General features: G+C 38.7%; 1 protein-coding gene across 1 annotated transcript; it reads right to left on the reverse strand.

Annotated features, from left to right (window-relative positions):
• Positions 1 to 374: 374 nt before the first annotated feature.
• Positions 375 to 27,377, reverse strand: ppp4r1 (protein phosphatase 4, regulatory subunit 1). Its single transcript, XM_052114212.1, has 20 exons — positions 27,221 to 27,377; positions 27,022 to 27,063; positions 26,065 to 26,200; positions 24,813 to 24,919; positions 21,752 to 21,894; positions 21,503 to 21,649; positions 21,306 to 21,413; positions 21,156 to 21,221; positions 18,587 to 18,745; positions 18,200 to 18,318; positions 17,544 to 18,097; positions 14,746 to 14,888; positions 11,918 to 12,019; positions 11,657 to 11,842; positions 11,362 to 11,523; positions 3,659 to 3,759; positions 3,457 to 3,577; positions 1,358 to 1,486; positions 1,126 to 1,267; positions 375 to 1,053 (listed from the first exon to the last, which is right to left on the reverse strand). The coding sequence occupies exons 1-20, from the start codon at positions 27,225 to 27,227 to the stop codon at positions 890 to 892; spliced, it is 2,838 nt and encodes a 945-aa protein (XP_051970172.1). The 5' UTR covers positions 27,228 to 27,377; the 3' UTR covers positions 375 to 889.
• Positions 27,378 to 27,577: the final 200 nt, after the last annotated feature.

A 27,577-nucleotide genomic window follows, 5' to 3' on the forward strand; every position in this document is an offset into this window, starting at 1 on the left:
GTTTGCGTGTGAATGTGCATCTTTGTGCGTGTTGTGTGAATGGAGCACACAGGTGTCTAATGATGTCGCTCTATTTACAGTGAAGAGAGACGCTCGCTGAGACTCGTCTGATAATCAGTGTTTCATGAACAAAGAATCCTTTCTGTAAGTGACCACATGACCACATTCAGCTCTCAGAGTTCTGGATGAGTCTCTCAGTGCAACTCCACAGGACTCTGAAATATAAACGTCGTAGTTTTGTCCTGATAGTCAAAAACAAAACAAGAGATTTATGACTCATGTACAAAATAAAAGTCTTTGTTTGACCTGCACACAGCTCCTACAGAACTACATTTAATGCTCTTAGACAAAACAACAGTGCAAACGATTGTATCTGAAATTTTATTCTGGACAGGTTAAGAGAATAACATCAATGCTATTCATGATGAAAAACAAAAGAATAATATATACAGAACATCTAAAGAGCAGATGATCATTTTTGCATTAAAATACTCAAAGGCTTCAAGTGACGCGAGTTCATATTGAGATGGGCCGCTCGTGATGCTGGGTAAAAACATGACATGTGTTTCTATATGCAGCCGTGAGTCCGTCAGTACAACAATGTGCTGCACCGAACATTAAAAACAAACATGAACTACATTCGCTTCAGACAGACAGGTCTAACGTCATGAGAGACAGACAGAGAACGGACCCGTCGACCTGAACATGAGAACAGTTTATAGTTTGATTTCTCCAGCGGTTCAAGTATTTCCTGCTGTAAAGGAAGACATGTTTAAGGCTTCTGTGGCAAAATAAATGAGAATGACCCCCCCCAGTTGTAGTGAGGTGCATTCTGGGAAAGCTGTTAGAAGCGTTTGTTTCTCTGGCCAATCGGAGTCCTTGTGCGTGTTCAGTATGTAGATGAGGTGGTGCTCATGGCGTCTTCGTTGAGTCGTGAACTTCCTGGATGAACGCTGGCGAAGTATTTCACGTCTTTGTCGATGTCCGTCTGCAGGGCGACCAGCGTGTGCTCCAGCGCCTCCTGCTGGCAGTACGCCGAGTTCAGGAAATATTCTGCAGGAGAACAAGTCAGGAGTGAACACACACCGTAAACAACATTAAATCAGTGTGAGGTGTGTGTCGCACCTCTCTCCAGAAGCGTCTGTCTCAGGGTCTTCGCCAGCAGCACCCGCACATTGGGCACCGGATCAGACACCAGCTGCAGGAGAGGAGGAAGCAGATGCTCCGAGAACTGATCCAGAGACAGACACTCCTCCTCTATAGACAGCTGATGACACGAGGCGACACATAAATAAAGGCGCACTTGTTTTAGTGCTCAGCAGAAATAACGTTCAGTTTAAGTACAGATGTGTGTCACCTGACAGACGAAGGCAAACGCTTGGCGTCCGGACCACTTCCGAGAGTGACAGAACTTCTCCACCAGCTCGCTGAGAAAACCGGCCATCAGAGACGAACACGACGACAACTTCCTGATGATCTCACTGACCTGAAACAACAAGTCACATGAACGTTGTGAGGTTAAAGTGACGTTTACAGCGTTTCAGTGTATCTTACAGTCACATGTGTCTCCACTGAGATCACATGACCAAAGTTACTCGCACAGGAACACTACTTTACATCCGTGTGGAAACTGAACTTCTGACTTTGATGGATAATTCTAGTGCTTTCCATCACTCTGAGCCGCTGAGAGGACAGGGCGGGACTTTTACTCTGAAGTGGTTTTGTGCAACCTCACAATAAAGTACCATGTTTTACTACAGGAACCACACTTTCATAGTGATAATACAAGAAAACCAAAACTATGATAATAAAACAATAGAAAAAAAAAAACAACATCAAAATAATAATACAAATAAAGAAATAAAATTAAAAAAATTTAAGTTTTTAAAAACGTTTTTAAAACAACTATGGTTACTACATTATTACAATGTCAAAATAATAATAAAAAAAAATAAAATAAAATAATAAAAATAATTTTAAAAGTTAGCGTAAAACAATTATGGTCACTACATTATTACAATAGAAAAAACATGTTTTCCCTCAAAATAATAATAAAATAAATATGTTAAAGTAATATGAACATATGTTTTAACATTTTAAAAACATCAACCAAGATGCTGTAAAATTATAATTGATTGGTTTCACTATAGTACCATGATGGGAACACTTCATAATGAGGTTACATCAGTTAACATGAACTAACAAAGTTAAACGAGGGCAACAGTGATGAGAACAGAAATGATAATTCTGCCACACTGAAATATACAGAATTATGTTAGAAACATAAAGTACTGAACACGTGATCACATGTTTCTAAACTGTTATATGTTTATCTTCTGAAAGTTTCATCTGGAAATGAGATCTGACATGATGTGGCATTATCAGCAGGGCTTTCAAACACCCGTAACATTATTATATATTATATTCAGCACTACAATCATCTGATAACACTCACTGCATCACATGCACACACATGAGCAGGAGAATAATTGATTGACGCGGAGGCGTGCTCAGAGTTTTGGTAAGAACAGTTTTGCTGATTATTACGACCTTCTTTAAGATGTTTATAAAGTGCTCTCGAGCGCTGCACAACCTGTGTTTTATCCACAACAACTGGTCTTTCCACGAGTTATCATGTGACACAGGTTAAGTTAAAACATTCCCGCCCGTCCTGTAAAGGGCCTCTCAGGCTTTTTCCTTCATTGAACATGTATTGGTGTCGTCCGAAGCTATATGTCATGCTGGCGAGGAGAAGTTAATGATGTTCATGTCACATCAAGCACTGATAAAGCGCTTCACATGCTCCTCATCTCAAATGCATGAGTGAAGCCACACAGTGATCTGAAAACAGGACACAAGATATTCCAGCATTTTAAAGGGACGGTTCACCCAAAAAATACAAATTCTGTCATCATTTACTCACCCTCATGTCACTCGCACAGATGTGTTTGACTTTCTTCTGCAGATCACAAATGAAGATTTTTACAAGAATATAAAAAGTTTGATCTGTTTCTCACTCACATCTATCATATCACTTCTGAACACATGGATTAAACCACTGGAGTCTTACAGATTAATTTTATGCTGCATTTATGTGCTTTTTGGAGCTTCAAAGTTCTGGTCACCATTCACTTGCATTGTATGGACCTACAGAGCTGAAATATTCTCCTAAAAATCTTCATTTGTGTCCATCTGAAGAAAGTAAGTCACACATCTGGGATGGCATGAGGGTGAATAAATGATGAGAGGATTTAGATTTTTGGGTGAACTGTCCCTTTAATTATGTAGTTAAAATAACAAAAACACATTTACACCTTTGCATGTGGTCAGAATCCGTCCCTGAACACCTCCCGACATGAGTCAGTGATCTGGTTTAATGTGGTCACGTACATGATGCACTGCATGTGAATGCAAGGTGTAAATGTGTTCTCAAACGTCACATGTGTGGTGCAGTACCAGTCTGTAGGACGTCCATCGAACAGATGACACGCGGTCCGTGCACAGACAGAAGGCCAGCGGACGCAGATAATCGTGGACATCTTGAGCGCTGTACAACTCCAGCAACAACACCAGCTGCCTGAAACACAACATATCCAACAACAGTCAGACAGAACACCATCCATGATCAATGAGTGTATGAATGAAGTGCCAGTCGTACTCTGCCAGCTCCAAGCGGAACCTCCAGTTGCGGCTGTTGTCCGTCACCAGAAACTCCTGCAGCTGGTACAGATATTTACGCCGTGTGTCCTGATGCAACAGCTGCAAGAGGAACGGAGAGAAACGTCACGACATCTCTAAAACAAGCTGTGACCCCGCCCTAACAGGGATCCCACTCTTTATGGGAGTGTCCAGGACACTCCCAGGACACTCCCAGGACACTCCCCGTGCCCAACGGGTGTAATACTGAAGCAAACACACAAGGTCATAATGTATAGTGTACAGGATATATGGGTTTAATTATTCTTGTCTGTTCCTCTGTAGCAGCACTATTCTGATTGGAAAATCAATTCCTCAATGTAAATTGAAACAAGGGCCTGCAAAGAAAAAATTAACAATATGGCAAATCAAATATAATTTAGTATTTTTTGGTTGCAACAATCTTTTGCTTCCCAGTTCGGTGCTTTAGCCCACTACACAACTCAAACCCTTTCATTATACACATAGTCCAGGACAAATCATTATTGTACAGGATATTTAGGCATTTTTCCGTGACTTTTCCAGGATGTTTTCCAGGATGCGCCCTAACCGGTGACATCACCTGACTGACACACTGTAATTATAGGACGGAATACCATACTAGCATACTACTTCTGAAGTGTGCATCCTGTGCACTTTACTGTATTTTACTATTTGTATTTATGATACATTTTATTATTTTTATATATTTTACTATTTTTATTTATGATACATTTTATTATTTTTATATATTTTACAATTTTTTATTTATGATACATTTTATTATTTTTATATATTTTACTATATTATTATTTTTTATATATTTTACTATTTTTATTTATGATACATTTTATTATTTTTATATATTTTACTATTTTTATTTATGATACATTTTATTATTTTTATATATTTTACTATTTTTATTTATGATACATTTTATTATTTTTTATATATTTTTACTATTTTTATATATTTTACCATTTTCATTTATGATATATATTATTATTTTTTATATATTTTACTGTTTTTATTTATGATACATTTTATTATTTTTATATATTTTACTATTTTTATTTATGATACATTTTATTATTTTTTATATATTTTACTGTTTTTATTTATGATACATTTTATTATTTTTATATATTTTACTATTTTTATTTATGATATATATTATTATTTTATATATTTTACTATTTTTATTTATGATATATATTATTATTTTATATATTTTACTATTTTTATTTATGATATATATTATTATTTTATATATTTTACCATTTTTATTTATGATACATTTGATTATTTTTATATATTTTACTGTTTTTTATTTATGATATATATTATTATTTTATATATTTTACCATTTTTATTTATGATATATATTATTATTTTATATATTTTACTGTTTTTATTTATGATATATATTATTATTTTATATATTTTACCATTTTTATTTATGACACATTTGATTATTTTTATATATTTTACTGTTTTTATTTATGATATATATTATTATTTTATATATTTTACCATTTTTATTTATGATACATTTGATTATTTTTTATATATTTTACTGTTTTTATTTATGATATATATTATTATTTTATATATTTTACCATTTTTATTTATGATACATTTTATTATTTTTATATATTTTACTATTTTTTATTTATGATACATTTTATTATTTTATATATTTTACTATTTTTATTTATGATATATATTATTATTTTTATATATTTTACTATTTTTATTTATGATATATATTATTATTTTTATATATTTTACTATTTTTATTTATGATATATATTATTATTTTATATATTTTACCATTTTTATTTATGATACATTTTATTATTTTTATATATTTTACTATTTTTATTTATGATACATTTTATTATTTTTATATATTTTACTATTTTTATTTATGATATATATTATTATTTTTATATATTTTACTATTTTTATTTATGATACATTTTATTATTTTATATATTTTACTATTTTTATTTATGATACATTTTATTATTTTTATATATTTTACTATTTTTATTTATGATATATATTATTATTTTATATATTTTACCATTTTTATTTATGATACATTTTATTATTTTTATATATTTTACTATTTTTATTTATGATATATATTATTATTTTATATATTTTACCATTTTTATTTATGATACATTTTATTATTTTTATATATTTTACTATTTTTATTTATGATATATATTATTATTTTATATATTTTACCATTTTTATTTATGATACATTTTATTATTTTTATATATTTTACTATTTTTATTTATGATACATTTTATTATTTTATATATTTTACCATTTTTATTTATAATATATATTATTATTTTTATATATTTTACTATTTTTATTTATGATACATTTTATTATTTTATATATTTTACTATTTTTATTTATGATACATTTTATTATTTTTATATATTTTACTATTTTTATTTATGATATATATTATTATTTTTATAGATTTTACTATTTTTATTTATGATACATTTTATTATTTTATATATTTTACTATTTTTATTTATGATACATTTTATTATTTTTATATATTTTACTATTTTTATTTATGATATATATTATTATTTTATATATTTTACCATTTTTATTTATGATACATTTTATTATTTTTATATATTTTACTATTTTTATTTATGATATATATTATTATTTTATATATTTTACCATTTTTATTTATGATACATTTTATTATTTTTATATATTTTACTATTTTTATTTATGATATATATTATTATTTTATATATTTTACCATTTTTATTTATGACACATTTTATTATTTTTATATATTTTACTATTTTTATTTATGATACATTTTATTATTTTATATATTTTACTATTTTTATTTATGATACATTTTATTATTTTTATATATTTTACTATTTTTATTTATGATATATATTATTATTTTATATATTTTACCATTTTTATTTATGATACATTTTATTATTTTTATATATTTTACTATTTTTATTTATGATACATTTTATTATTTTTATATATATTTTACTATTTTTATTTATGATATATATTATTATTTTTATATATTGTACTATTTTTATTTATGATATATTTTATTGATAATTTATGATAATGATTTTATTATTAATCTCTGACATTTTAAAACATCTCGACTCACACTAACAACATTAATATTTTAAACAAAACTGGATTAAAAATAGAAAACGGTGTCAATCACGTAATTAAACTATTGTAGTGAGGTCATGTGACCATGCAGCATACTATTGTTGCATACTACTGCACATCCCATTTCTCTAGTATACAGAATGGCAGTATTGTTTTCTGAACACATCTATAGACAGTCTGCGGTGGTGCTTCCTGATGCGACAGGAAAATGAGGAACAGAAACTCCCTGATGACGAGATTATGAAACACTTCAGATGTGGTAAACACTCAACGGAAGACACAAACTTAATACACAACACGTTACGTTATATACACACATATTACACCTATGAGCCCATACAGCTCTGGTATACCATCCGTCTCTGTACACTGATGATTTCTAATATTGCACTTTTATAATCCCCTTGGCACGGAATCGTATTTATTTTCTGAAAACTGTCTGTTATTGCAGTACAATAAAAAGCTGTTTTTCAGGTGACTTCTCATTGACCAGCATCCACTTCAGAACTTAAACAACAGTCAATAACGGCTTACAGGGCAGTTTATTGTGGTTTGTTCGTTTACCAGCATGTCAATCAGGAATGTGCAGTCCATTAAAAGTCTGGAAAACATCCATGAAGAATAAAGTTGAAGCTGCTGTAAGTGGACAAAAATGAGTCCGTGGACAATGACGCTTTCCAGCTGTCAATCATTCTACACGTTCTCATAGTATTGTAGTTGCAGCCAATTATTGAGGCTTAATGCCATTTTTATGCCATGTTGTTCATAACAGTTGCCAGTTGAGGGCGCTGTTTAGCTGCTGTTGTTTTCAACCGTTTCTGCTCATATGGTGTCAATAAAGCTCATTTGGTATTTTTGATGGGCGGGGTTTTGGGAAGAGGGGGGTGTGGCTAATCCAACAGCTAAAATCGCTTACAGTACCTTTAATGAAATTGGGTAAAACTAGAGTCTCCGCATCAGTCCAAGTGTTTTTCCCTGGTCCGTGACCGATGTCTTGCATGGAAATGCTGACTGGTACGGTTACGGCATCCCTCGCCGTTCACTGGAGCGTATACACCTGCCTCCGGACCATTCGTCCAGATACGGGACCATCGCAGTGTGCTCCAATTTCAGCGAGGCCGCAGATAATCCGAAAAGGCGCGGATTTACCAAATGTTCACTCCGGAATATCGCAAGCCATCAACAATATCATCAGACGCTCTTATGCCGGAGGATGGGAAACTCCACCACGCACCGTCCAGTAAAACTTTCCTTTTAAACAATTTCTTCACTTCACATAAATTGGACTCAATGTTGGCGAGTTGGATCCTCTATCCGAACTTTCTCCAAGCGACTGTGACTTTTTCAGCTCCACCAGAAGTGAAGGACGTGGTGGGAGTTTGGCCACAGTTTTAAGTGCCGTTTACGGACTTCTAAAGTACAATTGAAGGCTCAGTTACCCAGTCTGGTACTCCGGGCCCTTATTTACAGGCCTCCAAAGTATATTAAGGGTTCTGCCCTCAGCTGACAACATCATCACACATGTGTGCTGCCCGTCCAAACCACTGGTTAATGAGTTCATAAAACATTGGAACTGGTCCAACACACATTCCTTGATCTTGTTCTGTCACTTGGTATTCCAATTTGCCATTTTGTCTATCAGAGCTTTATTCCCAAGCCAGGCTTCGAATTCCAGTTTGTCTGGGTATTATTTGCACCTTTCGATCCAGTTTTCTCTGATGCTTTCCGCTCTGCTTCTATTGTTATGCACCATTCCCTGTCAAACGTAGACGCCGAGAGATAAGTATGTTTAATGCCATCTGCACAGGAACTTAGATTGCATTGCTGCTTTTAAATGCAAGAAACCAGCAGTAAGACTCAGCCCTGGCTAAATAAGGATACGCGCTCTCAGGCATGTTCAAAGCGGAGCACAAATGGGAAAGACTTCAAGTGTCCTTGGAGATTTTAAGGAATTGTCTATCTGCATATCAGCGCTCCGCTAAGGATGCTAAAAAAAGGCCAGAGATAATTTCTAATAATTCCCACACACCTCAAATTCTTTTTCACACAATAATTAAAGTGCCCTCTCCGGTTGGCACCTCCTGTCTTGAGGCGACACACACACACACACACACACACACACACACACACACACACACACACACACACACACACACACACACACACACACACACAAGGTGCTAGTCTGCCACTGGGAGTAACTTGGGGTTCAGTGTCTTGCCCAAGGACACTTCGGCATGTGGAGTCATGTGGGCCGGGAATCAAACCACCAACCCTGAGATTAGCGGCCGACCCGCTCTACCACCTGAACCACAGCCGCCACATAAGGTCAATCATCTCCTCTGCACATTTAGATGGGTTTGAATCCATTTCTCTCCTAGAGTTAAATTATCCAATCCGACAGATGAAACTAACGACCTCCTCTGCTGATGTTATTATGCTCGGCTCTTTACAATAGTGATGGGTGCCGTTGGTCCAATTGTTTTATCCATTTTGGACGGCTCCCTAAGAGACGACCTCGTTCCTTCTTGATTTAAGCATGCAGAGGTCACGCCTCTTCTTAAGAAGCATAATATGGATCATAACATCTGCACTTCTGCAGGTAAATGATGACTCACTTTGGACTCTGGGAGATCAGCCATTTTAGTTTAGCTTGACGAGAGCGCTGAGTTTTAGACAGTAGACCAGACTATTCTTCTACACCGGCTTCATGTGAGGTGGGAGTAAACGGCACAGCATCTTACATTTCAGATAGAACTGCGAGTGTTACGATTGGGAACTCTCCCTCTGTACCTTTCACATGTGGGGTTCCACAAGGTTCTGTTCTGGGACCAATCGTATTCTCAATATACATGCTTACATTGGGCTCTATTTTCAAGAAGCATAATATCTCATATGCTGATGACACTCAGTTATATGTCCCTCTCAGTCCTAATGGTGATTCCTTTTCTTAAATACAGGATTGATGGGGAGGTCTGTGTATCTCGGCGAGTATTGACGCTGACTATCACACCTGGAGTCGTGAGTTTGAATCCAGGGCATGCTCAGTGACTCCAGCCAGGTCTCCTTAGCAACCAAATTGGCCCGGTTGCTAGGGAGGGTAGAGTCACATGGGGTAACCTCCTCGTGGTCGCTATAATGGGGTTCTCGCTCTCGGTGGGGCGTGTGGTGAGTTGTGCGTGGATGCCGCGGAGAATAGCGTGAAGCCTCCACACGTGCTACATCTCCACGGTAACGCGCTCAACAAGTCACATGATAAGATGCGCGGATTGACAGTCTCAGACACGGAGGCAACTGAGAGTCACTACGCCACCCGGATTGGGGCGAGTCACTACACCACCACGAGGACTTGGAGCGCATTGGGGATTGGGTGTTACAAATTGGGGAGACAATAAAAAAAATAACAATACAGGATTGATTAAGATTTTGCTATTTGTTTTTAAAGCCTTAAATGGTTTAGCACCACCCTATTATCAGAACCCTTCCTCCATCAGCATTCCTCCAGGACCAACTCCTCCTACAGATGGCACGCTCCAACTCCTCCTACAGATGGCACGCTCCAACTCCTCCTACAGATGGCACGCTCCAACTCCTCCTACAGATGGCACGCTCCAACTCCTCCTACAGATGGCACGCTCCCGCTTGGAGTCTAAAGGAGATCGTGGGTTCTCTATAATTGGGCCTAAACTGTGCAACAGCCTGCCTTCAAATCAAATTTCATATTTTCAAATCGCAACTTAAGACTTGTGTTCCTTGGCCTTTGAGTGATTGATATGTGAATTTTGTCTGTTCTTGTGTGGTTTTATATTTTGTTACCTTTTCTTTTGAATTTGAATTGTTTTAATACTACTAGTACAGCACTTTGGCATAGAGTTTTAACTGTGCTCTAGAAATAAATTACCCGCTTCGCTGTTTGTTGTGAGGGCGGATGTAAATTAGGTCATGTGACCACTTTTTATTTTTTTATTTGCAATAATGCCATTTTTCTCTACAAATTTCCAAACTAGATTTTCATGACACTTGACGTATCGACAGGATTTATGCACTAAATTTAAATGGAAAAATACACTTCTGAAATTGTCGCAAACTTGCGTTTCCGTTTTATTTTGATGCTCTAAACCTTTAAATATTTTTCTAAGCTCCTGTGACAGCAAACGTTTTTTACATTTATTTCCCCCCATTTTTTATTAATGCATTATTCATATTATTCAAACGTCCCCAAAAGAAAAGCAAAGTTACTTTATTTTGAAACCGTTCTTGGTTAAGTTTGTGAATGCATCAAAATTGAAAATGAGTAATCGATTCATTATTTATTTCGAGTACTTGACCACAAGTGTTTCTGGAAATGCCAATCCCTAATTTAAACATGCTAAAATGTGTTAAATAGGGCTGAAAGAGTACTGAACATCTAACTGCAGCTGATCATCAAATTAGCATGAACGGTGTTTGTTTAGAAGAAAGAGGAAGTCCAGGTCACACCTTGAGGAAGTCGTAGAGATGCTTGAGAACTCCGATCCGAACCTCATCCAGATCCTTCAGGAAGCTGTTGAAGATGGGCACCAGGTCAGCCGCGGTCAGCTGATCACCCAGAATCAGAGCCAGCTCGTGGATGGAGAACGCCAACGTCCTCCTCACCTTCCACTGACGACATGAAGAGCAGGTGAAGAGGAAACATCAGACTGATGTGAATGATGGTTTGTGCAATCTCACACAAAGCCCATGTAGTATTAGCGTTAGCATCAACATCTTTAACTCTGGCATGAGCGCGACTGACCTGCATGTCGGAGGCAAGCGTCTCGTACGTGTCTCGCAGGCAGTGCCAGTTCTGCCGTCCTAACGTGAGCGCGACGCCGGGCAGACTGTAGGCGCAGTGTTTGGCGATCTCCATGTCGACGGTCTGAGCGCGAGACGGGTCCGTCATGGACAGGTACTGATCCAGTAATGCTTGAGGAACCACGTCCTGCAGAGAGCAGTACAGACACGCTGTCAGAGCGGAGCACGATGGGTTAAAGCATCATTCAGACCGCAGACTCACCTGATGTTTGGATTTGTGCTCGTCGTCTTCAGGGTTCACGCTGCCGTCACTCACATCCGAGTCATCATCATCACGGGTCACCTGCAGGGCGGAGTCACGCCTCTGAAACACACACACATTGTTATATATAAAATATTAGTTCTGGGTGATTGCCCTTAAACTAATCTTCTGATGATATGTAAAACATGTAGCTCAAGATCAATGCATTTGCTCTTAATGACAGCGCCAACAAAAGTGCCTCTGGTAAGAAATCTCTTTATGTTTTTATATTGAAACCTGTTTGACTGTAACTGTAGTTTCATTTGATATGAAAAAAAAAAAAAAAAAGATTTTAAATAAAATAGGGAGCAAGGGAGCATCCTATAGCTCTCCTATAACTGTTCTGAGACCAGTGCAGACAGACAGCACACTGGAGGTTAAGTCATTCACTAAATAGGGAGCAAGGGAGCATCCTATAGCTCTCCTATAACTGTTCTGAGACCAGTGCAGACAGACAGCACACTGGAGGTTAAGTCATGCACTAAATAGAGAGCAAGGGAGCATCCTATAGCTCTCCTATAACTGTTCTGAGACCAGTGCAGACAGACAGCACACTGGAGGTTAAGTCATGCACTAAATAGGGAGCAAGGGAGCATCCTATAGCTCTCCTATAACTGTTCTGAGACCAGTGCAGACAGACAGCACACTGGAGGTTAAGTTGTGCACTAAATAGGGAGCAAGGGAGCATCCTATAGCTCTTCTATAACTGTTCTGAGACCAGTGCAGACAGACAGCACACTAGAGGTTAAGTCATTCACTAAATAGGGAGCAAGGGAGCATCCTATAGCTCTCCTATAACTGTTCTGAGACCAGTGCAGACAGACAGCACACTGGAGGTTAAGTCATGCACTAAATAGGGAGCAAGGGAGCATCCTATAGCTCTCCTATAACTGTTCTGAGACCAGTGCAGACAGACAGCACACCGGAGGTTAAGTCATGCACTAAATAGGGAGCAAGGGAGCATCCTATAGCTCTCCTATAACTGTTCTGAGACCAGTGCAGACAGACAGCACACTGGAGGTTAAGTCATGCACTAAATAGAGAGCAAGGGAGCATCCTATAGCTCTCTATAACTGTTCTGAGACCAGTGCAGACAGACAGCACACTGGAGGTTAAGTCATGCACTAAATAGGGAGCAAGGGAGCATCCTATAGCTCTCCTATAACTGTTCTGAGACCAGTGCAGACAGACAGCACACTGGAGGTTAAGTCATGCACTAAATAGAGAGCAAGGGAGCATCCTATAGCTCTCTATAACTGTTCTGAGACCAGTGCAGACAGACAGCACACTGGAGGTTAAGTCATTCACTAAATAGGGAGCAAGGAAGCATCCTATAGCTCTCCTATAACTGTTCTGAGACCAGTGCAGACAGACAGCACACCGGAGGTTAAGTCATGCACTAAATAGGGAGCAAGGGAGCATCCTATAGCTCTCCTATAACTGTTCTGAGACCAGTGCAGACAGACAGCACACTGGAGGTTAAGTCATACACTAAATAGGGAGCAAGGGAGCATCCTATAGCTCTCCTATAACTGTTCTGAGACCAGTGCAGACAGACAGCACACTGGAGGTTAAGTCATGCACTAAATAGGGAGCAAGGGAGCATCCTATAGCTCTCCTATAACTGTTCTGAGACCAGTGCAGACAGACAGCACACTGGAGGTTAAGTCATGCACTAAATAGGGAGCAAGGGAGCATCCTATAGCTCTCCTATAACTGTTCTGAGACCAGTGCAGACAGACAGCACACTGGAGGTTAAGTCATGCACTAAATAGGGAGCAAGGGAGCATCCTATAGCTCTCCTATAACTGTTCTGAGACCAGTGCAGACAGACAGCACACTGGAGGTTAAGTCATGCACTAAATAGAGAGCAAGGGAGCATCCTATAGCTCTCCTATAACTGTTCTGAGACCAGTGCAGACAGACAGCACACTGGAGGTTAAGTCATTCACTAAATAGGGAGCAAGGAAGCATCCTATAGCTCTCCTATAACTGTTCTGAGACCAGTGCAGACAGACAGCACACTGGAGGTTAAGTCATGCACTAAATAGGGAGCAAGGGAGCATCCTATAGCTCTCCTATAACTGTTCTGAGACCAGTGCAGACAGACAGCACACTGGAGGTTAAGTCATACACTAAATAGGGAGCAAGGGAGCATCCTATAGCTCTCTATAACTGTTCTGAGACCAGTGCAGACAGACAGCACACTGGAGGTTAAGTCATGCACTAAATAGGGAGCAAGGGAGCATCCTATAGCTCTCCTATAACTGTTCTGAGACCAGTGCAGACAGACAGCACACTGGAGGTTAAGTCATACACTAAATAGGGAGCAAGGGAGCATCCTATAGCTCTCTATAACTGTTCTGAGACCAGTGCAGACAGACAGCACACTGGAGGTTAAGTCATGCACTAAATAGGGAGCAAGGGAGCATCCTATAGCTCTCTATGCAGTTAAGTGCGTTCACTCCTAAAATCTGATCAAAAGTTCTGATTAACGTATCAAAATCATGAATAATCAACACTCCTGGAAACAAATTAATTGATTAAAAAAATCTGACTTTCTATAGTTTGATATTATTTATAATTTCACAACTGAGTCCCGCTGTCCACATACGAGTACGTCGATTTTCAGGAACACAATTGTTTATTTATTTGCATGTTAATTAGGTGCTGCTAGCTACAAATCACAAAGAGAAATGTTAAACACACTCAGCCGTCTCACTCGGGTCTCTACAGGATAAATCAGGTACGGCACACAAACACAGCTAAGACAGGTGTGTGATGTTCACCTGCGTGTCATCTGTGAGGGGTTCATGTGTGTTCTGGGAGCAGAAGGGGTTGGATTGGGCCGATAGAGGCTCCATGAATGTGTTTTCATTCCCAGAGTCCAGAACTGAAGCTTTCAGAGCGGCCGTCAGGACGTCCACTTGTGCTGAAACACAATCAGACAAACACAATTCACATCAATCAGATTGTTATTGTGTATTCAAATCTGTGTGTTAGTGATAAAGGAACCGTGTGTAACTGCAGCTTTATTTAGGGATATCAGATTTAAGGCAAATGTTCCTTCAGAACAAGAAACATGACATGAATGCTGTAGTGCACCTGCTGACCTTCTCGATCACTCTCCGTTCTGTTTTACAGCTCAATGTTTGTGCAACTTCCTGTGCTGGTTTCCTTCCACTAACACAAGCTCCTTTATTCCAGCGGTGATTATAAGAGCCTGTTGTTTCTGAACAAACTGCTGAGTGTAAATACAACACAATACTTCGATATGCTCGTATCCTGATGTGTTTGTCTACACATTCACTCCAAAAATGCATTTCTGCTGCTCGTTGAATTCAGCTCATTAAAATGGCACAATTTGGGGATTTTTTGTGTAACTTTCAATAAGTGCAATCAATTTAAATGTGTAAAACGGAAGGTCCCTTAAATCAACTAACAAAAGAAATCATAACCAGATGTGCATGTGATGTCCCAGAATGCACCGCGGCATTAGAGTTCATCTTTGCCCTGGTGGTGAGGTGTTTGTTGTTCCTTTGGGTTTATTTCCAAAGATATGTTTGTTGATTGTCTGTTTTTTTAGCTGCCTCAACGTAATTAAAATGTTTAATTGCATGTGTTAGGGTTGGTTCACAATCTGTAAACTGTTTTTATTTTTGGAGGTGCAGCTTATTATGGCTAAGATCCGCCCACTTAGACAGGACACCTGCAAAGCAACCAATCACATTGCACCTTTTTATAGTGAAACATTGAAGGAGCGTGTCAATTAAGCGACATCCTCATGACCCGCATCAACGCTAATGAATTTATTGAGGTCTATGGAGCATCAGTGCTGCCGCTGGTGCTCAACGTTCAAACAATTTCAACTTTGACCTCGTTGACCTACGAAGAGACAATTTGAAACGCTGTAGTGGTTCACACAAATGTTTACCTCATGAATGATGTCCTTTAGAGTACAAAGCAAGAAGAAATATTGAATGTTTCAGCATTTCTTTTCATTCAGAAATGATTTATGGGCACCGATATTAACATTTATTTGTGTTAACTGAGTTTTTGCAGTTCAAAACAACAGAACTCACAGCTGACATGTTTGTACTGTATATAATAGATCACAAACACATGTTATGCAAACATTATGTTGGGCAGTTCAACGGAAATCTCCACCACATCAGTTCAAATGAAAAGTTACCAAAGGAACAAAACGCAGTTTAAGTTCTATAGTGCTGTAATGGATCATGGGAAATGCTCTCCAGACCGCTAGAGGGCGCCGCGTGCTTACACAATGCCGACTGAAGAGCTGATCGCAGTCTATTTTTAAACGCAGCCTTTCAAGTTTATTGTGAGTTCAATCTTAACTCGATCAATCGTTCAGCTTTACTGAATAACATACCAATGTCTCAGAACTCAAAGTTGGCGGTTTTAAAAGTGTTTTGGATGGTTTTACCCCATCATATATAGGTAAGTGCTGCTTTCACAAGAGTCACATATGTAGCGGCATTTGTTTCCTCAATGTGAGATCAAGAATTATTATAAATGTAATAATATTATGTTCTTATGAGAGCTAACCCTTCTACATTGGAGGGGTCATAATGCAGTGGTGGTGGCGTAGTGGACTAAAGCACATAACTGGTAATCAGAAGGTTGCTGGTTTGATCCCCACAGTCACCACCATTGAGTCCTTGAGTAAGACACTTAACTCCAGGTTGCTCCGGGGGGATTGTCCCTGTAATAAGTGCACTGTATAATACATTGGTAATCAGAAGGTTGCTGGTTCGAACCCCACAGTCACCACCATTGAGTCCTTGAGTAAGACACTTAACTCCAGGTTGCTCCGGGGGGATTGTCCCTGTAATAAGTGCACTGTAAGTCACTTTGGATAAAAGCATCTGCCAAATGCATGTAAATGTAAATGTAAATTCTGTGGCTATTATGTCTGGATTGTGCATTTGAATTCAAAGAGTTTTATAAAGTGTGATGATAATTATAAAATGATCCATCGGTTTCTCATATTGCCGTTTTTATGTTAATGCGGCATATGGCAGCCGATACATCGGGGCATCCCTACACGATGTTGCACTTTCGGTGCCCGCGTTCAGAAGCATTTGAATGGGAGTGAATGGAGCACAGTGTATTGTGAACGCCCCTTAAAAACATGTGTTGTCGATGCGTGACTGAAGCCTATTTTTCGTACACGTATTCATACTTAAAGAGATTTGCAGATGGTTTTAATTTAGCGCCCGCTACATTATAGCTATACAAAATGTTTGAGTTAGCACAAACAGAAGGAGGGAATATGAAAACGAAGCGCTATATACTCGCGTTGTGATGTCGTATAGCTAGCTTAACTGATGCAGTGTCTCTGTTCAAACTGGTTGAAAAGGTATCAGTGATTTGATGACAAACGTGTCAAATGCAGTGACGAGTTCTTCCTCAAAGTTCTCGCTGTAGCAGTCGGGGAACTCTGCTGGACTGACAGATGAAACCAGCCAATCAGATTAGAGCTTGCCGTTTTGCAAAAGGGCTGGGACTAAACGACCATCTCAAGTCTGCGCTCTTATCGTAGTGTTTAAGAGGCTCTGCTCACCTTTGACATCAGGGTCATCAATATGTGGCTCCAGATTCTCGATGAGTTCCTCCAGCTGTTTCCTGCCGAGTGCCGGAGCCGCAATCAGACGTGGCGGCTGCTTCTCCTCCTCCAGCAGCTCCAGGTCGATCTCAGCGATGGGCGTCCTCCAGTAGTGGAAAGAGTTGAACATCTCCTGGTCGGAGATCTGCTGCTCTCCTGCTGATGGACCTGAAGCTTCAGAGATGTTCTCCTGGAGGCTCTGAGGGGAGGTTAGTGTCTCGCCTGCAGTGGGCTCTTCTTGCGCTGTGGTTGGTGGGTTCTGCTCCTCCACAGGTTCTGGTTCAGGAAGGCACTTAGAATCGGGACAATCAGAAGTAGCGGAGCAGCAGGACTCATCACCCGTCAGAACGTCTGCGATCTCCTCACCTCCACCCTCCTCACCCACAAGAGCTCCGTCCTGTTCCTCACAAACTGAGGGATTTTGGGAAACACAGTCCTGCTGCGGACAGACCGCTGGCGTCTCCTGCGAGCTGCTGCGAGAGGACGAGCTGGACGCAGCATCTGCGTTTGCGCTAAACGAGCGATCGAGAAAAAAACGAGACCAAACGAGTCATCAGTGAGCGAATATTGATTCTTCTAAACGTCTTCATCTGTCCGTCACGCGCTAGTCTCACCTGTGCATGTGTGTCCTGCTCCAGTCGCCCTCGTCTCTGAAGTACTGACCCACGTTACTGCTCGGGCTGGCGAATGTTGAGATGAACTGACCCAAAGACTGAAACGCCGCCTGACGCACCTGATTAACACACGAGAGATCACTACAATTTCACACACATCCATCATATGACTTCAGAAGACTTGGATTATCACGCCTGAGTCATGTGGACTACGGTTATGGTGTGTCGTGCACATTTTGAAGCTCGCCAGCCACTTTATATTGAACAAAACAGCGTGAACATTCTGTTAAACATCTCCTTTTGAGTTCAACAGAGGACAACAAGGTTTGGAACAACATGAGGGTGAGTAAATAAACTGATCCTGATTTAACTGACAGTAGCACTCACCCAGCGAGAGGGGTCGCTGATCAGACTGATAAACAGAGACGCCAGTTTCGTCCGCCGCACTTCAGGAGACGTCGCAGAGGATACGGTCATAAAACACTCGGCACAGGCCTTCCGAACGCCCCACACATTATCCGAACAAAGCTGGAAAAACCGCGGCAGCTGGACAGGAAACAGAGGGAGGAAGAGGTTTAAGTGCTGACTGACCACAGGAAGAGAACAACAATTAAACAATCACAGCTGATGACATCATCAAACCTGCACTCAATCACATGACACTGAGCTATGAACCCCTCACCAATATCATCTGATCAAATCAGCTAGCTGTTCTTTACTCAAGCAAACCGTATGTGAATCACTCTGAGTAATCCATTATTGTGTAGAAGGGGCTCAAAATGACAATTTCCACTTATGATTTTGGAGCAGAACTACAGGTCAAATAAACACCCTTAGAAAGGTGTCAGCATCATGATTGTATTAGTACACAGATATTAATAGATCTATTACTAATATCAGCTGACTTCAGAAATCCTTGTTGCATTATATCCCAATGGTGACAGTTTCAAAAGTGGGGAAAAGCACTTTACATGTTCTTTTTCCAAAGTTGGCGTGCCTGTAACTCCAGAAGTTTTACAGATATCTTAATATACTTTTAAAGTCTGGTTCAGAACAAACTAATCTTTTGGTATCTTCATTTTTAAAGCCCTATTGGGGTCAGTCCCAGAGATATGGGGCTCTCAATGTGCATCCATGTGCAAATTGCAGAATTGTACCTATTTTCAATGGTCTGTAATATGTCATGTTACCCTGCACCAGTTACAACCAGCTCAAAAGGCATTTCATCATTTAACTTATCCAGGTATTTGTACCAGACGTGTAAAATTAATGTGAAAAAATAAAAATACTTTGAATCCCAAGTGTTATACACAAACGTACAATCAAAAAGTGTTCGTTTGTAACAGTTAGCATGCAATGTGTATATTACTACTAATATGTTTCATGTGTAAAGTTTAAAGTACACAGAAAAAAATGGCAGTGCTAAAATATATATATATATATATAATAAATGCAAATGTCTGAAGAAAAAAAAAAAAGTGTAGTTTTATGTTGTTGAGTAGTTTGTTTTCTTTATTTTTAGGACATATGCCCATTACGAATTAAACTTAATTACAAACCCGATTACTGAATGCTCAACTTAACTGTTGCAGGGCAGAATCAGTAAAATTATCTGTTTTTTAAATATACATTTTCTATTTTTTTAAATAAATAATATTGCAATGCACCTTAATACAGAGTTTTTCATTGTGGCTCATTATTCATTCATTATTTAACCTGTTGTTGAACGCCCCTCATTGAGCACAAAGCATGACAATGGCCTGAACTGAAATGGTTGTATTTACGGGACCGTTTGGAGTTTGGACACAGTTGTAGCATCTTTTGAAAGAGACACTTTGGACTTTATTTCACAAGTTTCACAATTAATATTTGTTGTTATTTATTAAAGTTAGAGAAGCTGAAGTTTATAGTAATGGAAATATTTTGAACATGATTTTATAATCTAATAAAACAATAATAAAAGTGCGAAGACACCCCAGAAATACAATGTGCTCAAAGTCACGAGTCTAAAGAAGTTTCGTTTCTAATCTGAAGATGATTTAATAATAAATGAGTTCCTGCAGCTTTAATCTCTGTCAAATCTCTGGAAGTGTTCAGAGTCAAATTAAGCTCCGCCTCTCAAGACGACACTAAATCTGACGGCACTGCTCGACTATTATGAATAAAACTACGCCACATTTTTATAAACAGACTTTGGAGACGGGCTGGTTTTGTTTATGAGACTCTAATATATCAGATCATAAACAGTTTTACAGCATGAATGCTGCTCACATTGCAGTTAGATGAAGAATGATGATGAAGGCGAGATCTCATGTAAACAATGCAGAATATATCAATATTTCTCACATTTATCACTTTTATGGACAAAAAGTGCGATTGGATGTTTTTAATGAACGCTTGTCATGGACGATTGACCCAAGTGTGTTGAACTGCATTCATCTGGCGATCGTGTTTTCATAATAAAAGTCCCGTTTTGATGTCGCATGTTTTCATAATAAAAGTCCCGTTTGATATTGCATGTTTTCATAATAAAAGTCCGTTTTATATCGCGTGTTTCATAATAAAAGTCCGTTTGATATTGCATGTTTTCATAATAAAAGTCCCGTTTTGATATTGCATGTTTTCATTTGTACTCCTGCACAAATAACTCAATTACTGTTTCTGGAAGATTACTATCATGAAACAGAGATCAGATATCAATGTTGAACCTGTAGACCTTTGACAAGATGTATCATGTGTTAACATTAATTACATTTATAGATGGTAAATTATATATTAATGTAAGCAGAGTGACATCACCACATGTGCGGGCGATTGCGTATCAACAGGTTCAAATGTTTGTCGTGTGTTCAACAGATCCAATTAAGTGCAATTAAAATGCCTCTTGATTGGACTTTGTAGTTACTTAGATACAGCATGTGACAACTAGCCCCACGTTCCCCTGTATGAAACATACCAGAAGCTCCTCTGTGGCTTCTCCTCCAACAACGTTGCAGATATCACCAAAGATTGCCGCACACACCTGTCAAACACATCTGTAATCAGCCAATGAGGAGAGACTACCTTCTTTATACCTGCTAAGCATGAGCCAATCAGAATCACCCACCTTGCGCACATGAAACATCCTGCAGTCGCAGCACATCTCGCAGAATCGCGGCAGAAAGAGTCGCTCTGTGATGTCCTTGCCCACCATCGGTGCCATCTTACAAATAATCTAAATCAAACACAATCTCTTTAACACTCACACAGGGGTCTTTAAGAGTATCCTACAGTGGTGTTTCACGCAGAAGGATGCACGCTCACCGCCATGGCTTCGGTTTTGATGTCATCATTGCTGTCGGGAGCGGTGAGGTCCACTAACATGGGACACACCAGACTCTCCACGTCTCCTCTGTCGATGAGTTCCTGCTCCAGAAGAACCAGCAGCGCTGCTTGACTCGTCTTACGAACCTTACAGGAGGAAGTACAGTTAAAATCCTTTATCACCACAACGAAACTCCAATAAACGATTCCAGAGTGACCTGCAGCTTTACAGAGAGCTCTCACACTCACCAGGTTGTTCTGGTCGGCGAGGTATCTCACGACGATGGGTAAGAGGTACTTTGAGAAAGCGAAAGGAATGGAGGGTCTGTTCTCCTGACAGAATATTGCGATGTGTGGGATTTGTTCCATAATCTCCGCTCGAACAGTCGGTTCTGCGGGACAAACATCATTTAGTCAACTTAACAGAAACACACTCAAAACTCAAACACAACGATCTAGTGTCAATCATTAGATATTTGCTATATCATGTATATCGTGTATGTATCTATCAGTGGGCAGGACTTCACATGAGACACGGACAGGGTTCAGAAGCGCTAAATATGTCTTTTATCAGACACGCGAATCATGTGAGAGCAGGCAATTATGTGCGATTCAAGCAGGCTTCCCTATATTTATGCTCCAGAGATGCATGCCGTGTCATGTACTAGAAGGGGTTTTAAACTACACATCATCACCTTACTAAACATTTACATACATTATTTTATTTGTTGCATTGTTTAGAGAAGATGAGTTTCTTGAGGAAAGTTTATAATAATAATAATAATAATAAATATAGCTGCAAGCAGCAATTACAGGGTTCAAGTGGCATAGGGACTTTAAGTGGATGTGCTACAAGATTTAAAGTATCATTCTGATAGCCTGCAAGCACCTAAAATAGAGAGAAAGCAATATCATCTTCAGCAATCTTAGCTAAATACCCAGAGATATAGTGTTTTAACATGTCTGACTGTTATAGTGCCACCAATGCTCATATTTCCCTTATATAGCCATTCCAAATAAAAAAGTTATGTTTTTATATATATATATATATAATTATTGATCTAGGCCACACCCATATATTTTTCCTGTACAGGTTTTGTTGCTGTCACGTAAAAAACCTAGGACTAGTTTGCAAACTTCTGTTTTTTTAAATAATCTCAAATATTTAACAAACGATTTGATTGACACCAATAGTCCTTGAGGCACAGTTGTTCAGAAAGTGGAGATGTATCATATGATTCCTTCCTCGTGATCTATTTAGTGAAGTGCACCAGTCCCTCCTGCAGCACCCCCACAACATGCTGCTGCACCCCCATGCTTCACGGTTGGGATGCTGTTCTTCACCCTTTTCCCTCCAAACATAACGATGGTCATTATGGCCAAACAGTTCAATATGTGTTTCATCAGACCAGAGGACATTTCCCCAGTCAGATCTTTGTCCCCATGTGCACTTTGGGCTTGTTTATGGTGGTTTTGGAGCAGCAGCTTCTTCCTTGCTGAGTACCTTTCAGGTGATGTCCATATAGGACTGGTTTTGCTGTGGATCTATTTTAATTTAATTTAATTTATTTAATTTATTTAATAAACTATTGTTTTGAAAAGTCGTTTAGGATGTCTACTTTGTGCATGACAGTCATTTGTCCAAAAATAGTTTACAGACCGATTGTTTCACTTTCAATTGTCTATAAACACAATTCCAGTGGGTCAGAAATTTACATACACCAAGTCTAAATGTGCCTTTACGATTTTGGAACATTCCAGAAATCTAGATACTCGAACATTCCAGAGTATCTAGATACTCGTTCACCCGTTTCCTTCAGCATCTTCACAAGCTCCTTTGCTGTTGTTCTGGGATTGATTTGCACTTTTCACACAAACTACGTTCATCTCTAGGAGACAGAATGCGTCTCCTTCCTGAGCGGTGTGATGACTGTGTGGTCACATGGTGTTTATACTTGTGTACTATTGTTTGTACAGATGAACGTGGCACCTTCAGGGGTTTGGAAATTGCTCCCAAAGATGAACCGGACTTCTGGAGGTCCACAAATGTTTTCTGAGGTCTTGACTGATTTCTTTTGATGTTCCCGTGATGTCAAGCAAAGAGACACTGAATCTGAAGGCCTTCAAATACATCCACAGGTACAACTCCAATTCAGTAACACCTCCTATCTGAAGCTAATTGGCTAATTGTCTAAAGGCTTGACATCGTTTTCTGGAATGTTCCAAAATCGTAAAGGCACATTTAGACTTGGTGTATGTAAATTTCTGACCCACTGGAATTGTGTTTATAGACAATTGAAAGTGAAACAATCGGTCTGTAAACTATTTTTGGACAAATGACTGTCATGCACAAAGTAGACATCCTAAACGACTTTTCAAAACAATAGTTTGCAATATTAAATCTGTGGAATGACCCCATATATACATTTCCTGAGTTTTGTGAAAATATCTCATATTGTTCAAGAGTTATAGGCATTTGCAAAAAGTGGCCACACTCGCTTCATACGCTTTGCCATATTTCTTTCTATATTTATTGATAATGGGTTTCCAGAGAATCGTTCTGCACTTGGATCCGATTGGTCGAAAAGCCAAGGACCAGTTTGCAAAAATATGTTTTCACAAAAAAATTAAAATTACAAATTGAGAATAATTCATGCCAGAAATGAATTCGGAGATAGCTGATTGTTTGTCTTGAGTCAGCGATACCAGTAATATAAAGCACTTACAAGTTTGACATGCGGTTCAGGAGTTATGGCCCTAAAAGCCTTTGCTACAGCGCCACCTATAGGCCATTCAGGAAAAGAACATGCGCATGCATAGCCAGCCGGAGTACTAACATTCCCAAAGTCTCATGTCTCTAGGCCTTACTGTTTGGACTGCATGATCAGTTTTAGGGCAGAAGAATAATAATTAAAATCTTAGCAATTACAATTAGCGTTTCAGCAATTAGCTGATGCCTTTGACCACGTCAAGACCATAATTGACTCGTTTTCCCATTAATGTATTAAATTATTATTACTAGGCTATTATTATTATTATTATCGAATAAATATTATAAACAGACACGCGCTTAAAGAAACACTTTATTATATTATTAAGGACAGATGACAGTTTACATTTATAATTTTATGTCTTCATTTGTGCAAGTAATTTAAATTTGTATTTTAACGTATTGCAAGGGAACGCAAATAAATCCCCTCCCTGACATCTAAGGGGTTTCCTACATTTTAGTAAGACAGAGATGCATATGTGAAAGACACTATATAAGAAGAGGACTGTTTAGAGTATATAACAACATATATAAGTGTACCCAAGTCATCTGCGAGTCGGTCTATCCTCTCCAGCACGGACACACACTCTCTCTCGTCCTCACGGACCGCTCGCAGTGTGTCCAGAAGACTGCGCGCCACCATCTGCCTGAAATGAACAATATACACAGTACAGAACACATGTCTGTATGCCTGCGTGTGCCTCATATGTGTGCACAGGTTAGTAGTGTGGTACCGTTAGTGTCCATGGCAACTAAAGGTCTTGACCCCAGAGCGTCCATCACTAAATACCTCACATTATAATTCAAAGCAATGGGCGGTGCTCAGAACTGAATACTTACTGAACACTGTGCACAATATTTTGTAAACTGCCTAGTATAAAGTGGTTTAAAAACAATTCCCAAAGAAAAGCACAGTTTGTTAAGTAAGCTTATTAGGGACCAAGCACTGAAAGTGCAGAGGCCCTATTGTTCTTCTAAGGATTCGCCTTCTTTTCAAGGTTTTCGGTACTTTTGGGGTACTTAACATGCGTGAGAACTCTTGAAATTGAGTCATCGACATTAGGGCTGGGCAAAGTTTACTCGCTGACAAAAATCTAGCGAGTAACAGCTAATTATATGTCTTGGACAATTATGTTGATGTTGCTTAAATGCCGTGTCTTCACTTATAGCTTCATGAAAAATAAACGTAAATAAAGCCTTACTTCGAGTCTGTGATTATCTTTCAATCGAGTCCACACACAAGATAATCAGATGTATAGATCATTAGATAATCCACATGAAGCACAATGTTACATATGACCACCAGGAGATGGCGCCAAATACACGACACAGACTCAATGATGACTCAAATGACACAGAATGAAACTCATTCTGTGAAATCTCATGACTAAAATCATGTCTGCATGCTATGCAAACCTTTAGTCATTGTTGTGTTTGCATGTGTAATTAGTTCTTATGTACAATTATTATCTTTTATTTGTTTGGAGATGTTTTTGGACACTATGATCAATTATATTTGTAATGTTGGAACTTTTGAAACAAAAGCAGTTTTTTGGCGGAATATATTACAAATGACATTTTACAGCATGTATTCTGCAATCTGTAGTGAAATACATTTTAAAAGTAACCTTGCTAACCCTGATGGTGGAGTATAGTTGTGCATGAGTGTTCTCTGGCTGTATACTGCACATATTATAGCTAAATGTAGAACATCATCCGGCATTTCATGTTAAAGACCCAACACAGGCACACTTTCAGTGCGAGTTTCAAATGAGGTGACGCACAAGTTTACCTGTTAAAGACGTTCTCGCTACTGATGTATTTATCAAGTCGCCCCAGAGGAGTCAACATTTCATCCTGAGACACAAAGTCCAGCGCTGAAGGTATAATGATGCTGTCAGAGTCGGAGCCGTATCCATCCACACCAACTAACAGAGACGCAACAATACTTACAACACATCATTCTTTCTAAACAAACTCACCAGAGAAGAACAGTAGAAAACAGATTTGAGAGATCAGTGAACTGTCACTGTGCGATATAAAGATGAAACATCTTTTGTGACAGCATACATATGAAGTTTGTTTTGATGATGTCATGACAGTTCCCCATGTGCTGTAGGAAGATATCTATCTGTCTGTCTGTCTGTCTGTCTGTCTGTCTGTCTATTTGTCTGTCTATCCTGTGCAGAACATGTAAACAACATGGTATATTAACATGGCATTCAGTAGCATCTGATACATCACAGTACTATAGGTGAGTGTCACATGATCAACTGTATGTTTATATGAATTACATTGAAACACTATTTTAATTCCACACACACACACACACACACACACACACACACTCTCTCTCTCTCTCTCTCTCACACACACACACACACACACACACACACACACACTCTCTCTCTCACACACACACACACAGACAGACACACACACACACACACACTCTCTCTCTCTCTCACACACACACACACAGACAGACACACACACTCTCTCTCTCTCTCTCTCACACACACACACTCTCTTTCTCTCTCACACACACACACACACACACACACACACACACAGAGAGAGAGAGACAGACAGACAGACAGACAGACACACACACACACGCTCTCTCTCTCTCTCTCTCTCTCTCTCTCTCTCACACACACACACACACACACACACACACACACACACACACACACACACACAGAGAGAGAGAGAGAGAGAGAGAGAGAGACAGCGAGATGAAACTCACATCCGTCCGTGTCCTCTTGTGAGTCCTGCAGCAGAGACAAATCTGCGAAAACACACAACCCAGTTAGAATGTTTGTGAGGTTGTGTTAATGTGTGTGTGTTAGTTTGAAGTGTGTGTGTGTGTGTGTGTGTGTGTGTGTGTGTGTGTGTGTGTGTGTGTGTGTGTGTGTGTGTGTGTGTGTGTGTATGTCTATACACACCCGCCATGTTTCGCTGATCTACATTTAAGCCGCTTCTGTGCTGATGACCAACAACCGCCGTGACAGAAACTACACAAAACTAGACAAAACATACAAACACGCGCCGCTGAAGTGAGCTCGAGCACCGTCACCGCGCCCGCGCAAAGATCCTTTATCACGCGACACGCTGAGCGCCTCTTCGGGAACGTGCACGCAGGGAGACAGAGCGCGCATGCGCTGTGACTAAAACAGTATCAGCTTATTATTTTATATATAAGTTATTTTGTATTTATTTATTATTTTATTGTATTATTTAGTATCTATTTATTGCTAAATAGTCTCTTATAAAACGTCATTACGAATTATTCTATGTAATAA

Source organism: Xyrauchen texanus, chromosome 41, assembly GCF_025860055.1.
Source record: "Xyrauchen texanus isolate HMW12.3.18 chromosome 41, RBS_HiC_50CHRs, whole genome shotgun sequence".
Taxonomy (NCBI): Eukaryota; Metazoa; Chordata; class Actinopteri; order Cypriniformes; family Catostomidae; genus Xyrauchen; species Xyrauchen texanus.